The sequence below is a fragment of the Copadichromis virginalis genome, linkage group LG17, assembly GCF_057382275.1.
Source record: "Copadichromis virginalis isolate Kocher_CV1m ecotype Utaka linkage group LG17, C_Virginalis_male_GT1.1, whole genome shotgun sequence".
Taxonomy (NCBI): Eukaryota; Metazoa; Chordata; class Actinopteri; order Cichliformes; family Cichlidae; genus Copadichromis; species Copadichromis virginalis.
In genome coordinates, this window is record NC_140634.1 from 30,462,036 (window position 1) to 30,476,568 (window position 14,533).

General features: G+C 45.4%; 2 protein-coding genes across 4 annotated transcripts in view; one reads left to right on the forward strand and one right to left on the reverse strand.

Annotated features, from left to right (window-relative positions):
- The window catches only part of cacna2d4a (calcium channel, voltage-dependent, alpha 2/delta subunit 4a), a 100,920-nt gene that overhangs the window by 26,410 nt on the left and 59,977 nt on the right, over positions 1-14,533 (forward strand). The window lies entirely within an intron of this gene.
- Positions 8,082-14,533, reverse strand: part of lrtm2a (leucine rich repeat transmembrane protein 2a) — a 29,501-nt gene continuing 23,049 nt past the window's right edge. The window contains exons 5-7 of the mRNA XM_085437637.1: positions 13,932-14,020; positions 13,282-13,439; positions 8,082-12,183 (exon numbers count right to left, since the gene is read on the reverse strand). Coding sequence (XP_085293763.1) covers positions 11,663-12,183; positions 13,282-13,439; positions 13,932-14,020 — 768 coding nt within the window. The 3' untranslated portion in view covers positions 8,082-11,662. The remainder of the gene's footprint in view (positions 12,184-13,281; positions 13,440-13,931; positions 14,021-14,533) is intronic.

A 14,533-nucleotide genomic window follows, 5' to 3' on the forward strand; every position in this document is an offset into this window, starting at 1 on the left:
GTCGAGAGTAACATTCACATAGCAAAATCAAATATTTAGAAGCTGCTTGGTCAAGGAACTCGAGCACATACGCTTAAAGGTGTATTCACTCCTTGTAATGCACATTACATGCTTATGCATTGTGAAGAATGAGAAAGGTAATGTAAGCACAATGAAAAGCACAGCTTGCACACATGTGCCAAAATAAAAAGACAAGCACAGAAATGTGAAGACAAATAGTTTGAACTTGTTTTTTTTCAGTTGATTGGATATATGATGACTATCATCACTTCTGTGTTTCAAATTGCACAAATGTTTGCACCTAATAATGTTGCAAATTACACATTAACTAAAATAAATCCTAAATTCAAAATATATTTAATATTTGCATGACTTTAAGTATCTAAAAATATTGCAATTCTACGTATAACCACTGAGTGTCAGTGTTTATCTGGACAGAACACAGTCAGTTGTCTATCAGCGTCTCTGTGCATCTTGTGCTCAGCTTTCATGCTCATTTAGTGGCAGATTTAATTTCTTCTTCTTTCATGAAGGCCATGGATTTCCTGTGTCAGAGGCTGATCCAAAATCAGTGCACAGTGACTACAAAAAGACTGTGGTTATACCGTCTGAGGGCTCAGCAATGGATTAGAATATCTCTGTGGCATAAGTGACATGCTGTATATAAATAAACCTATTCCTACTGATGCAGAGGCAGACTTGGGAAAAGAGGAGGAAAGAGTGATGAGTGTGTGTAAATAAAAAAAGACAGAGACAGAGGGATAGAGCAGGCAAAGAATAAAGAGAAGACATTTTACATGGAGGAGGAGAGGAAGCACCTAATAAGGATATAAATGAGCGAGAAAAGGAGGTAAGATCAGGGTGGAGACAAAAAGGGCACACAATAGACCAGACTGAGCAAGTGATAAAGAGACAGAGATGAGAGAAAGGAAGGTGAGAAGATTAAAAAATGATAGGAGAAGAAGTGACAAAAAGATAAATTGAGACAAGAAAACTGAGAGGGGAATGGACCCAGAGAGAACAATGAAAGGTGAGAGGAAAAAGAGGGAAAAGTATGGGAAAACATATACCTATATTCAGATTAGGATTAGGATTCAAGATTATTGTCAGTACACATTTAAAAATACAGGGTAATGAAATACAGTTTGCATCTAATCAGAAGTGCAAAGAGCAGTAAGTGCAAGAAGAGCAGATTATATACAGATAAGGGCAGTGTAAAAGGTGGGAGTAGTTATGTACAGATTATGTACAAGTAAGTTAAGTATACAGATGTTTATACCACATCATCCGTGAAAAGCAGAGATGAGATTCTGAGGCCACCGAAGTGAAAGCCCTCCGCCACTTGGCTGTGCCTAGAAAACCTGTCCATAAAAATTATGAACAGAACCGGTGACAAAGGGCAGCCCTGGCGGAGCCCATCACCCACCGGGAATGAGTCTGACTTATTGCCGGCAATGCGAACCAAGCTCTTGCAACGGTTGTATAGGGATTGAATGGCCCGTAGCAATGGGCCAGACACCCCATACTCCTGTAGCACCTCCCACAGGACACCCCGAGAGACGCGGTCGAATGCCTTCTCCAGGTCTACAAAACACATGTAGACTGGTTGGGCAAACTCCCAAGCTCCCTCAAGTATCCTTGAGAGGATAAAGAGCTGGTCAAGTGTTTCGCAACCAGAATGAAAACCGCATTGTTCCTCCTGAATCTGAGCTTCGACTAGCGGACGAACTCTCCTTTCCAGCACCCTGGCATAGACTTTCCAAGGGAGGCTGAGGAGTGTGATCCCCCTATAGTTGGAACACACCCTCCGGTCCCCCTTCTTAAAGATGGGGACCACCACCCCGGTTTGCCAGTCCAGGGGTACTGCCCCTGATCTCCATGTAACATTGTAGAGGCGTGTCAACCAGGACAGCCCTACAACGTCCAGACCCTTCAGGAACTCGGGGCGAACCTCATCCACACCAGGGGCTCTGCCAACAAGGAGTTGTTTAACTTCCTCAGTGACCTCGTCCCCGGAAATTGGCAAGTCATCCCCCTCATCCCCAGACTCTGCTTCCTCCTTGGAAGACATGTCAGTGGGATTAAGGAGGTCCTCGAAGTATTCCTTCCACCGCCCAACAATTTTCTCAGTTGAAGTCAGCAGCGCTCCGCCAGCACTATACACAGTGCAGGTAGACCAAAGCTTTCCCCTGACAGTTTGCCAGAATCTCTTCGAGGCAGTCCAAAAGTCTTTTTCCATGGCCTCTCCGAACTCCTCCCACACCCGAGTTTTTGCTTCAGTCACTGCCTGAGCCGCGTTCCGCTTGGCCTGTCGGTACCTGTCAGCTGCCTCCGAAGTGCCACAGGCTAACCAAGCCCAATAGGACTCCTTCTTCAGCCTGGTGGCTCCCTTCACCTCTGCTGTCCACCATTTGGTTCGGGGATTACCACCACGACAGGCACCAACCACCTTGTGCCCGCAGCTCAATGCAGCAGCTTCAGCAAAGGAGATGGTGAACATGGTCTGTTCAGACTCAATGTCCCCAGTCTCCCTCGGAATGCTGTTGAAGCTCTGCCGGAGGTGTGCGTTGAAGATCTCACGGACTGGGGCCTCTGCTAGGCGTTCCCAGCACACCCTCACTATGCATTTAGATGCACCGGGTCTGTCCAGCGCCTCCCCTGCCACCTGATCCAGCTCACCACCAGGTGGTGATCAGTTGATAGCTCAGCCCCTCTCTTTACCCGAGTGTCCAGAACTTATGGTCGCAGGTCTGGTGATACAATTACAAAATCGATCATCGACCTGTGGCCTAGAGCGTCCTGGTGCCATGTGCACTTATGGACACTCTTATGTTCGAACAATAGAGTGTTTGTTATGGCCAAACTGTGATTTGCACAGAAGTCCAATAACAAAATATCGCTCGGGTTCAGATCAGGGAGGCCGTTCCTGCCAATCACACCCCTCCAGGTCTCGCTGTCGTTACCCACGTGAGCACTGAGGTCTCCCAGTAGGACAACAGAGTCTCCAGGTGGAGCACCTTCCAGCACCCCACCCAGGAACTCTAAGAAGGCTGGGTACTCTGAACTGCCACTCGGCGCATAAGCGCAGATGACAGTCAGGACCCGTTCCCCGACCCTAAGGCGCAGGGAACAAACCCTGTCATCCACCGGGAAGAACCCCAACATACAGGCAGCAAGCCGAGGGGATATTAGAATACCCACCCCAGCCCACTGCCTCTCACCAGGGGCAACTCCAGACTGAGACAGAGTCCAGCACCTCTCCAAAAGACTGGTTACAGAGCCCAAGCCATGCGTATAGGTGAGCCGGACTATATCTAGCCAGTACCTCTCAACCTCACGCACTAACTCAGGCTCCTTCCCCACCAGAGAGGTGATATTCCATGTCCCAAATGCCAGTCTTGGTAGCCGGGGATCAGTCCGCCAGGGCCTCCGCTCCTGGCTGCCGCCCGGCACACATTGCACCCGACTGCTATGGCGCCTCCTGTGAGTGGTGGGCCTGCGGGAGGATGGGCCAATATCCCCTTTTTCGGGCTGTGCCCGGCCGAGCCCCATGGACTAAGGCCCAGCCACCAGACGCTCACCCTCGGCCACTGTCCCCGGGCCTGGATCTAGGGCGGGGCCCCGGTAACCCTATCCCGGGCAGGGTAAACTGTTCCCTCAATGTTTTCCACATAACGGTCTTCTGAATCGCTCTTTTTGTGGTCCCTCACCCAGGACCAATTTGCCATGGGAGACCCTACCAGGGGGCAAAAGCCCCCGGACAACATAGCCCCTGGGATCCCTGGGATCCCTGGGACACACAAACCCCTCCACCACGATAAGGTAGCGATTTACGGAGAGGGAACTGTATACAGATGTTCTATATTGCTATACAGAGGGGCAGATATACAGATGTACTATGAACAAATATACAGAGGTACCGATGTGTGGTAATCTACAGAGTGCTATGAATATAGCTACAGTAGTGGAAGAGTAGCACTCTTGAACAGTGAACAGTGAACAGTGTAAGTACGTACTGTAATGTGAGCATACAGTGAATGTTCATGGTCATTGGGAGGGATGAGGGGGAGTGTAGATGGTTAAGTGACTGTGAATGGAAAGGTTCAGCAGGGGACTGAGTTTAGTAGGGTGACAGCTGTGGGGAAGAAGCTGGTATTAAACCTGCTTATTATAGAGCCTTCTGGAGGGGAGGAACTAGAAGAGTTTATTGGGAAGATATAGTCCCTGGGAATGATGCATGCCCAGCATAGACACCTCTGCTTGTGGACATCCTCAATGGCAGGACGTGGAGTCCCTGTGATGCGTTGGGTGGTTTTCACCACCTGCTGCAGTGCCTTGTGGTCAGCAACAGAGCAATTCCCATACCAGACTGTGACGCAGTTGGTCAGGATGCTATCTATTGCACAGCAGTAGAAGTTACCCAGTAAGTCAGCAGACAGGTGATTCTTCTTCAGTGTCCTCACGAAAAAGAGGCGCTGATGGGCCTTCTTGACCAGGCTGGAGATGGAGATGTCCCCAGGAACTTGAAGCTGAAAACCCATTCAACAGCTGTGCCATTTATGTAGATGAGGACATGGGTGTCTCTCTTCTCCTTCCTGAAGTTCACAATGAGCTCCTTGGTTTTTCTGGTATTCAGGAGTAGGTTATTGTCAGTACACCATACAGCTAGGTCCTTTACCTCTTCCCTGTAGTTAAAGTCATCGTTGTCACTGATGAGACCAATCACTGTCGTGTCATCCACAATCTTGATGATGGAGTTGGATCCATACCTAGGTCTGCAGTCATGGGTGAAAAGGCAGTAGAGGAACAGGCTCAGCACACAGCGCTGTGGAGTGCCAGTGTTGAGTGTGATGTTGGTAGAGCAGTCATGGCATGACCTAACATGCTGGGTTCTGTTGGTCAGAAAGTCCATGATCCAATTATACATAGAGTTGCTGATTCCAATTTCCACAAGTTTAGTGATCAGCTTGGAGGGAATAACTGTACTGAATGCTGAGCTGAAGTCAACAAACAGGATTCTTGCACAAGTATTCTTGTTGTCCAGGTGTGAGAGTGCACAGTGTAGTGCTGTGGATACAGCATCCTCTGTACTCCTATTGCTTCGATAGGCAAATTGGTGAGGATCCAGTGTATGGGGAAAGCATGTCTTGAGGTGTGCCAGGACCAGTCGCTCAAGGGACTTCATAACTATGGGTGTGAGTGCTACAGGGCAATAGTCGTTCAGGCACGTTGATTGTTTCGGCACTGGCACAGTGGAGGTGTTCTTAAAGCACGCTGGTACTACTGACTGGGCAAGCGACAGGTTAAAGACCCCTGCAAGCTGAAACATATATATCTTATATATATATATATATATACATATATATATATATATATATATATATATAAAAACACCCAGCACGCCCCTGCGGGCGGTTTATCCTTCAAGCTCGGGTCCTCTACCAGAGGCCTGGGAGCTTGAGGGTCCTGCGCAGTATCTTAGCTGTTCCCAGGACTGCGCTCTTCTGGACAGAGATCTCCGATGTTGTTCCTGGGATCTGCTGGAGCCACTCGCCTAGCTTGGGAGTCACCGCACCTAGTGCTCCGATTACCACGGGGACCACCGTTACCTTCACCCTCCACATCCTCTCGAGCTCTTCTCTGAGCCCTTGGTATTTCTCCAGCTTCTCGTGTTCCTTCTTCCTGATATTGCTGTCATTCGGAACCGCTACATCGATCACTACGGCCGTCTTCTTCTGTTTGTCTACCACCACTATGTCCGGTTGGTTAGCCACCACCATTTTGTCCGTCTGTATCTGGAAGTCCCACAGGATCTTAGCTCGGTCATTCTCCACCACCCTTGGGGGCATCTCCCATTTTGACCTCGGGACTTCCAGGTTATACTCAGCACAGATGTTCCTGTACACTATGCCGGCCACTTGGTTATGGCGTTCCATGTATGCCTTGCCTGCTAGCATCTTGCACCCTGCTGTTATGTGCTGGATTGTCTCTGGGGCATCTTTACACAGCCTGCACCTGGGGTCTTGCCTGGTGTGATAGACCCCAGCCTCTATGGATCTTGTGCTCAGAGCTTGTTCTTGTGCTGCCATGATTAGTGCCTCTGTGCTGTCTTTCAGTCCAGCTTTGTCCAGCCACTGGTAGGATTTCTGGATATCAGCCACCTCCTCTATCTGCCGGTGGTACATACCGTGCAGGGGCCTGTCCTTCCATGATGGTTCCTCGTCTCCCTCCTCTTTCTTGGGTTTCTGCTGCCTGAGGTATTCACTGAGCACTCGGTCAGTTGGGGCCATCTTCCTAATGTATTCTTGGATGTTCGTTGTCTCATCCTGGACTGTGGTGCTGACACTCACCAGTCCCCGGCCCCCTTCCTTCCGCTTAGCGTACAGCCTCAGGGTGCTGGATTTGGGGTGAAACCCTCCATGCATGGTAAGGAGCTTTCTTGTCTTTATGTCAGTGGCTTCTATCTCCTCCTTTGGCCAGCCTATTACCCCAGCAGGGTACCTGATCACGGGCAGGGCGTACGTGTTGATGGCCCGGATCTTGTTCTTACCATTCAGCTGACTCCTCAGGACTTGCCTGACCCTCTGCAGGTACTTGGTGGTTGCAGCTTTTCTAGCGGCCTCTTCATGGTTCCCATTCGCCTGTGGGATCCCCAAGTACTTGTAACTGTCCTCTATGTCTGCAATGTTGCCTTCTGGTAGTTCAATCCCCTCAGTTCTGACTACCTTCCCTCTCTTTGTTACCATCCGACTACACTTCTCCAGTCCGAACGACATTCCAATGTCATTGCTGTATAGCCTGGTAGTGTGGATCAGTGAATCGATGTCTTGTTCACTCTTGGCATACAGCTTGATGTCATCCATGTACAGGAGGTGGCTGACAACTGCTCCGTTCTGTAGTCGGTATCCGTAGCCAGTCTTGTTAATGATCTCACTGAGGGGGTTCAGGCCTATGCAGAACAGCAGTGGGGACAGAGCATCTCCTTGGTAGATCCCGCACTTGATGGTGACTTGTGCTATGGGCTTGGAGTTGGCCTCTAGTGTTGTACGCCACATCCCCATTGAGTTCCTGATGAAGGCTCTTAGGGTCCCATTGATCTTGTACAATTCTAGGCATTCCAGTATCCAGCTGTGGGGCATTGAGTCATAGGCCTTCTTGTAATCAATCCAGGCAGTGCACAGGTTGGTCAGTCTGGTCTTGCAGTCTCGGCTGATTGTTCTGTCTACCAGTAGCTGGTGTTTTGCGCCTCTGGTATTCTTGCCAATTCCTTTCTGTGTCCCGCTCATGTATTGACCCATGTGCCTGTTCATCTTAGCCGATATGATGCCTGACAGGAGCTTCCATGTAGTACTGAGGCAGGTTATTGGTCGGTAGTTGGAGGGGACCGGTCCCTTCTTGGGGTCCTTGGGGATCAGGACCGTCCGGCCTTCAGTTAGCCATTCCGGGTGTCTCTCGTTAACTAGCAGCTGGTTCATTTGTGCTGCCAGACGCTCGTGGAGTGCAGTCAGCTTCTTCAGCCAGTAGGCGTGAACCATGTCGGGCCCTGGTGCTGTCGAACTCTTCATACTGGAGACCCTTTCTTGGATATCTGCCACTGTGATGGTTACTGGACCCTGTTCAGGGAGGTCGCTGTGGTCAGCCCTCAGATCCTCTAGCCACTGAGCATTGCCGTTATGGGTTGCATCCTTCTCCCATATGCTCTTCCAGTATTGCTCTGTCTCCAGCCTTGGTGGTGCTGTTCTCTTATTGTTCCCTTGCCACTGAGAGTACACCTTTGCTGGTTCTGTGGAGAACAGCTGGTTTATTCTCCTGCCTTCTATCTCTCTGGTGTACCTCCTCAAGCGGCTGGCCAAGGCTGTGAGTCTTTGCTTGGCAGTTTCCAAGGCCTCAGGTATATATATATATATATATATATATATATATATGAAGGTATAGGCTAATTAATGTGTTTTTGACATTGTATACTTATTCCACCTATATCTGCTGATGTGCTCTTTAATCCAAATTATATTTATTAAATAAATAGTCCTTATATTCTTTTAAACCTTATATTTAGTCTGAATGCAAATATGACATAGGTGTGATATGTTTTTATTTAAAACAATGCATATTAACTAGGAAATGCTTCATCACCATCTTCATAGCATCGTTGTCATAATCACAATCATCATAACAACACAACACATGTAGATTTCTGAGCAGTGTAGTCTCAGAGGCCCTTGGTCATCATGGCTGCTGCAGTTTTTACGTAACAAACTAGAATTTATTGTTCTTTATGCACACAGACTATAGGAACAGGATCAAGCTAGCTAAGATACTTAGCTACAAACAACACAAGACCTGCAGACCAGGGGGTGAGAGGACAGTGTTTCTGGATTCAAAGACAGAGTTTAGCTTTTGCTTTCGTTACGGCGCTACCTCAGAGTCTCTAAAATTCAAGGTTATATCACACAGTATTTAATGTCAGCATGTGCATCCATGAAGACGTCCAATGTGAAGCTAATTTGGAAATTGCTTTTGCTTGAGCGCTTTCTGCATCTTTTCAGGTTAGTGAAGCAGCCATTGTTATTAAATTTTGACAAATTTTAAGTTATAATGTACACCCAAGGTGTTTTGAACTCTATGATGAGATGCTCTTTCTGGTCATCAGTCAGCTCTCTTGCATCCAGAAGAGCTAGACTTACTTTTTCTGACCTTTTCCAAATTGTTCTCATTGTAACTTAAATACACATTGAACATAGTTATTATATTGTAAAAACAATCCATTAAAAATAAGCTTGTAGATACAGATTTTGACATCTTTGTAATTGCAATATAGACAGAAAGTATCTTCATAAATGCAAATACTGTTTCTTATTTTAAAATAACTCTGTTTGCACATGATTGAAATATTACCCAAGGGCTTCCAGTCGTTCATCATAACAACAACTCTGCCATACTTTGTGAAGTAAAAAGTCCAATCCTCGATGCCTACTTTACCTACCTACAGAATTCCTGTGATAATATTAGCCTCATCATGGAAATCACTTAATTAGGAAAATTAAACACCTTTTTTGCCTCATTCCAGTTTAAGATTACAGAAGATGCATTGGCAATTCTAAATGAAAATTTTGGAGCATTTAAGGAACATGTAGATACCTGTCAAAAGCTAGGTGTTATTATTTATAGTACAAGTACTTTCCAATCAACATTTGCCATCATATCCAGAGTTTATGTCAGTATATTTAAATGAAACACAGACATTACTTGTGTGCATGAAATACACACGCAGGGATATAATTTGGTCCTCCTGGAAATACTAATCCTGTACAAACAGGGATTAAGTCGCATTATGAAAAAATATTTGTAGGTGATAAAGCCACTGCTATTAAATTAAAAAAAAAAAAATACATGTTAGAGCTCTATGCCAAACGATCCCAACCAGATTAACATTAGGCATAAACTGGTAAACTCTTTCTATGCTTCTTTCAGAAACCTTACCAGCTAGTCAACACAAATAAATGGAAACAACAAAGAAATGTTACACAGATATTTAAATCTAAAACAGAACATAGAAGCCATTAACACAATAAAACACATACATCATGAATTGATACAGAAAAACCGTAAACGGCTACTTTAAACGATTCTGGATTGTTGGGCCAACACACCATAGAAGACTAGTATAATAATATGTATCTGCATCATACCCAGATATAAGATAACACACTATTAATATAAGTTTATTCGCAGCCAATCACAAATTGAGAGGGAACGATAGTTTTAGTATGGGGGGAACTTAAGTTAGTTATTGTACTCTGCTAACTGTAAAATAATAACGTTTACCAGGCCATAGATAGGGATACTCATGAAAACACTACGTAAAGAGCAAACAATCAAACCGTTTATGTGACTGCACTGAGAAACGAGTGTTAATCAAGCGATTCCTCTCAAATTAATGATAATTACGTTTTCTTTTTAAACACAAGGACTCTTTGGCAGTGACATTTTCATGCAACTTCCATTGCATATTGCAGACTGTTCAAGAAAAACAAACAGACAAGACTATGGGAGAAGGGATGCACAAAAGGATGGAGTCTTTAAGGAGTGTGAAAAAAACCTCCTCAAATAGCACTGGATAGAGAAAAAAAAGATAGCGAGATAAAGGGATGAGAAGGAGGAGGGGTAAAAATAGCAGCTTTTTTAGTTTAATCCCTCTTTTTTAATAATCCCTCCAGGCAATTCATCCATCTTAGAAAGAAAGAAGGAGGACAGGACGGAAAGAGAGAGGCCAGAGGGAATCTGTTTAGGGAAATAAAGTGCACAAGCCTGAAGTTTGTAGTTTATAGATGAATTTTTGTAGTCCTTGCCAGAAAACCAGGATTCTCAGAGAGTTTTTTTATGCCATAGTAGCAAACTTTCACCTCTGATAGGTGAAAGGAGTTTCAAAATGAGTTCAGAACAAAGAGCATGTGCTTTAAAGCAAAGTCTGTGGTCCTTTGGATCTCAGTAACTGTGGTGTAATCTTCCTTGATCCAGAAGCATAGTCCAAGTAACACCAGAGCATGGATTTGATCTGATTCTTTTGATCTGTCCGGACATTTATCATAACCATCTTAAGCATCAAACAAGTAGGAGCTTTTTCTGAAGCAGGTGAATACAGCAAATTCAACATTCCAGTCATATGGTTTAATCCTCCTTGAGCTGATTGATAAGATCCAAGTCAGAATCTCATGGACAGCTTCACTTTTGAATACCTCCAGGCTCGAATTAGTCCACAGAAGATCCAGAGCAAAAGTGAAGTCTGATCCGAACAGGCCAGAGTCCCACTAATGTGATAAATGAATGCTCATCTGTAAATCCAAATGGTTTTCTGTTACATATATCAGATCTAGCCTCAGTATCTTTCCTTTGATAAAGTAGTAGATCGGATTTCCATCTACAAATCGTCTTAATTTTCTATCAGCTCTCCTCATTAATGTCAGTTTCTTTCTTGAGGTCTTGGAGGTTGAGGAGAAATCAGAGGAGGATCAGTCCAGAAGAGAGTGAACGGGTCTGTGCTCAGGTCTTGGTTTCTTGAGGGGTTTACTGGCTTTGGAGAGGCTGAGAAGGAGAAGGTTACAGATAAACTGAGAACTGCAGGCTACTTCCTGATACAAGAAATTCTTCTCATATTGGTCCAGTCAATACCGTACAAATTATGAATCCCTGATATCTCAGCCCAGGTTTACAAAAACTGGCTCACCGTGCACCATGAGTGTTCTGTAACTACTTAAATGATATGTTTCATACTGAGAGAGAGGAACCAATTTTTTTTCTCCTAGCCAATATACTGGTAAATTCAACAGCAGTAGGTGGCTGGTAGGCGAGTTGGAGGGATGTTTGGGAATGAATACTGCAGTGAGAACGGGTCCAAATGGAAGAGAGAATCTGGGAGCAGATAAGGTATGTGTGTGAGGGAGTATGTTAGAGAAAACGACAGAGTGGAGGAGGTTAAAAATAGAAAAAGAAAGGAAGACAAAAAGTGGGAGAGGTGTCAGTTTGAGAGTCCCAGGGAGAGATACTATAACCGTCTGTGTGTTTAAAACAAGCTCTTCCATCTCTTATCTCTTTGAGCCCTTTTAATTTTCACCCTTTTCATCCCTAAGCCTTTGACGTGCCAAACCCCCATGCCATCACTCCTTTAGGCAACAGAGGAGATCTGTTTCTCATCCCTGTCCTCTCCATCAGCCTCTCCATCCCCCATTAGCGGTTGCCTCTTCTTTAGCTCTCTCTGGTATTTGGCCATCAGGGAGGCGTAGATACAGCCGTAAGCCGCGGCAGCCACCATCATTATGCAAACAATGCCACACACCACGCCGGCAATTACAACCGTACCAATGGCGCGCCGCACGCTTACAGGTCGGTAGCGAGAGCGGGTGCAGTCCTGTGGAGCCTCTCCACCTGTTCCCCCACTTCCAGTGTTTGAAGAGGAATCATCAGCAGTGCTGCCGCTGCTGTCAGAAACTGGCGTCGACCCGCTGGGATTGAGAGCGTTCCTGCTGCAGGGAGGACCGCCTCCTTGTCCCGAACGAGAACCCTCACCCCCTCCGTTCTCATCTTCGAGTTGGAGACAGTAGTTGAACATTTCCACCGGAACGCCACGGATGTCTCGCCCACGCAGATCTTTCGGTAGTGTGCACTCCACCGCATCCACCTTCCCCCCTAAATGGAGAGAGACAGAGGTGTAGAGACAAGAGGACAGTGAGAGGTCATTTATAAAGCGCCTTATGTCGGTAAAGCACTACCAATTAACGGAAAACGTAGGAAAGACTTGGTCGGGGGTGGCTGTGCCAACACTGGGATGAGTCATACATCACTTCACAGACACCAAGTTTACTGTGCCCGCAACACTAGGTTGGAGATAGCCTCAACTAAACCCTTGTATAATTCATGAGATGACATGCCTGGCTTCAGCAAAAAGCGGTAGCATGTGTAGACAGGAGAAATATCTGAGTCACTAATTCCCACTGGTGGCACGAGGGTACAGCCCTGCAAACACAGTATTCGTAACAAGGTCACATGCTAGAAAGCCATTGATCTGCATTTTCAGATAGGGCAGGTTAAGTGACAGAAACAATAAGATAAAAGCAATGCAAAACAGAAAGACAGAATGAGTATTTAGCCCCCAGATTTTTATCTCAGCCTGTGACAGAAGACTCTTTTACAAACACATCTTTCTCTACAAATATCTCCAGATATTACAGCTGTGCATATATAGTAGTCAACACAGGCTGCTCTCAAGCTTTGTCTTACTTTCTGCAAGACTGCTACTGCCATGATTACATGTTGAGCTATGAAATGTCTTTATGCAATTTGTCTGCTCATCTTATGATGTCCAGTGTCCTATGAGGTGTACTGAACTTAGCAGGAGTTAAGCCCAGCAAAGCAGAAGAGAGCAGAATGAAGCAGAGAGGAGAATAGAGCATAAAAGAGAAGAGATGCTTCATTAGCGGGGCAGCTGGGGCCCAAGGCACTGAGGTGAATGTAGATTTTTACACATGAGGAGAAAGAGCGGAGAGCAGCTGCGGTTATCTGATGTACTAACAGCCCACAGAGACACGTGGATACAGTACAAGGAAGCGCACAATGAGCGCGTTAATGCGCATTATCACACTGATGCGCTTATATTATACAGCCAGAAGCACGGTGTTGCAGAAATGGAAACAAATACCCAGCCACATAACCTCTCGTTTCTGCCCACTCCTTCGTGACCCCATTCGGTCACTTTAAAAGTTCTTGTAACATAAATCAAACAGCCACCTCTGTACAGCAGCCACTCCATCCAGTGTTTGAAATCGCGGAGGTTGCAGTCACATTCCCAGGGGTTATGGCCCAGTTCCAGGTGTTGCAGATTGGCCAGCGGCTCAAATGCTGCCCTTTCCAAACCATGAAGCCTGTTACCCGCTAGGGACAGCCACCTTGGAGTAAAAGTAATAATAATAATAATAGTTTAGTAGAATTATATCAGAATAATCAGTGTTGTATGGGTATGTAACGCTTAAAATTGAGGGGAAAAAAAACAAAACAGAATTATTTACTGAAAATGTTTGGTACTACTACTATCAGTCTTACTGGTTATGTCAACATTGTTGCCTTGGCCTGACTAACACGAGTAGTGCTGCTTAGTTTCTGTGCCAGCTGGTCAGCATAGACACAGTGTCTTCAGAAAGGTTTCCAACATTTTCACCTTCTTCTATGAAATTACAATAATCTTATAATCTTCTGATTATGTTAACTAAGATCTCTGCGCTCTCCGTCTGGAACATTATCCACGACTCTGACCTTGTAACTCATGAGAGAATATTACATTGTTCATAATTCTGGATCGTGATCTTACTCTAGTGTTTGGTCCTGTAAGTGAGCACCCGATTAAAATCAGTGTAAATGAATGTATTCTGGTGTGTACCTACCTTAGGCTCTGCAACTCATCCAGTAGGCCGAGAGGAATTGTGGACAGACCATTCAATGACAGGTCTAGACTCTGAAGACCGCTCAGACCCTGTAGAAACATCAAAAGCAGGCCTTTGTTTGATGGTTGGGCACTTTTTTTCATAAAACCCACTGGCTTTACACATCTTTCCCATGTAGCTACTGGCAGCTACTGATTTTAATTTACATTTCCAAGTGAAGTGATGACACAGACTTATCCTACTGACTGTTCTGATTTAGTGGATGAAAGTGCTGGGAAAATGGTTTGTTACTAATTTAACACCTGGACAGGGGCCCAATCTTTTAAGTATAACTGCTCAGGTTGGCTCGATTAAGCACAGCCCGTGAAGTTCAAATCCAGACGCTTAAGCTTTAGCTTTGTGGTATCAGCTTTGTTTTCTTTTTCAGTCACATTCAGTACACTGTAATGATAATACATATCACCCAGTACACGGAAGACAAAGACAGGTTTTCCATGCATTTTAGCAGGGAATATTTGAGTGTCCTATGTGATTTGTAGTTGGAATAATGCCATTTATTCTGTATTTAGTGAGCAGTGTTGAAGGCTTTACGAAGTATGGTG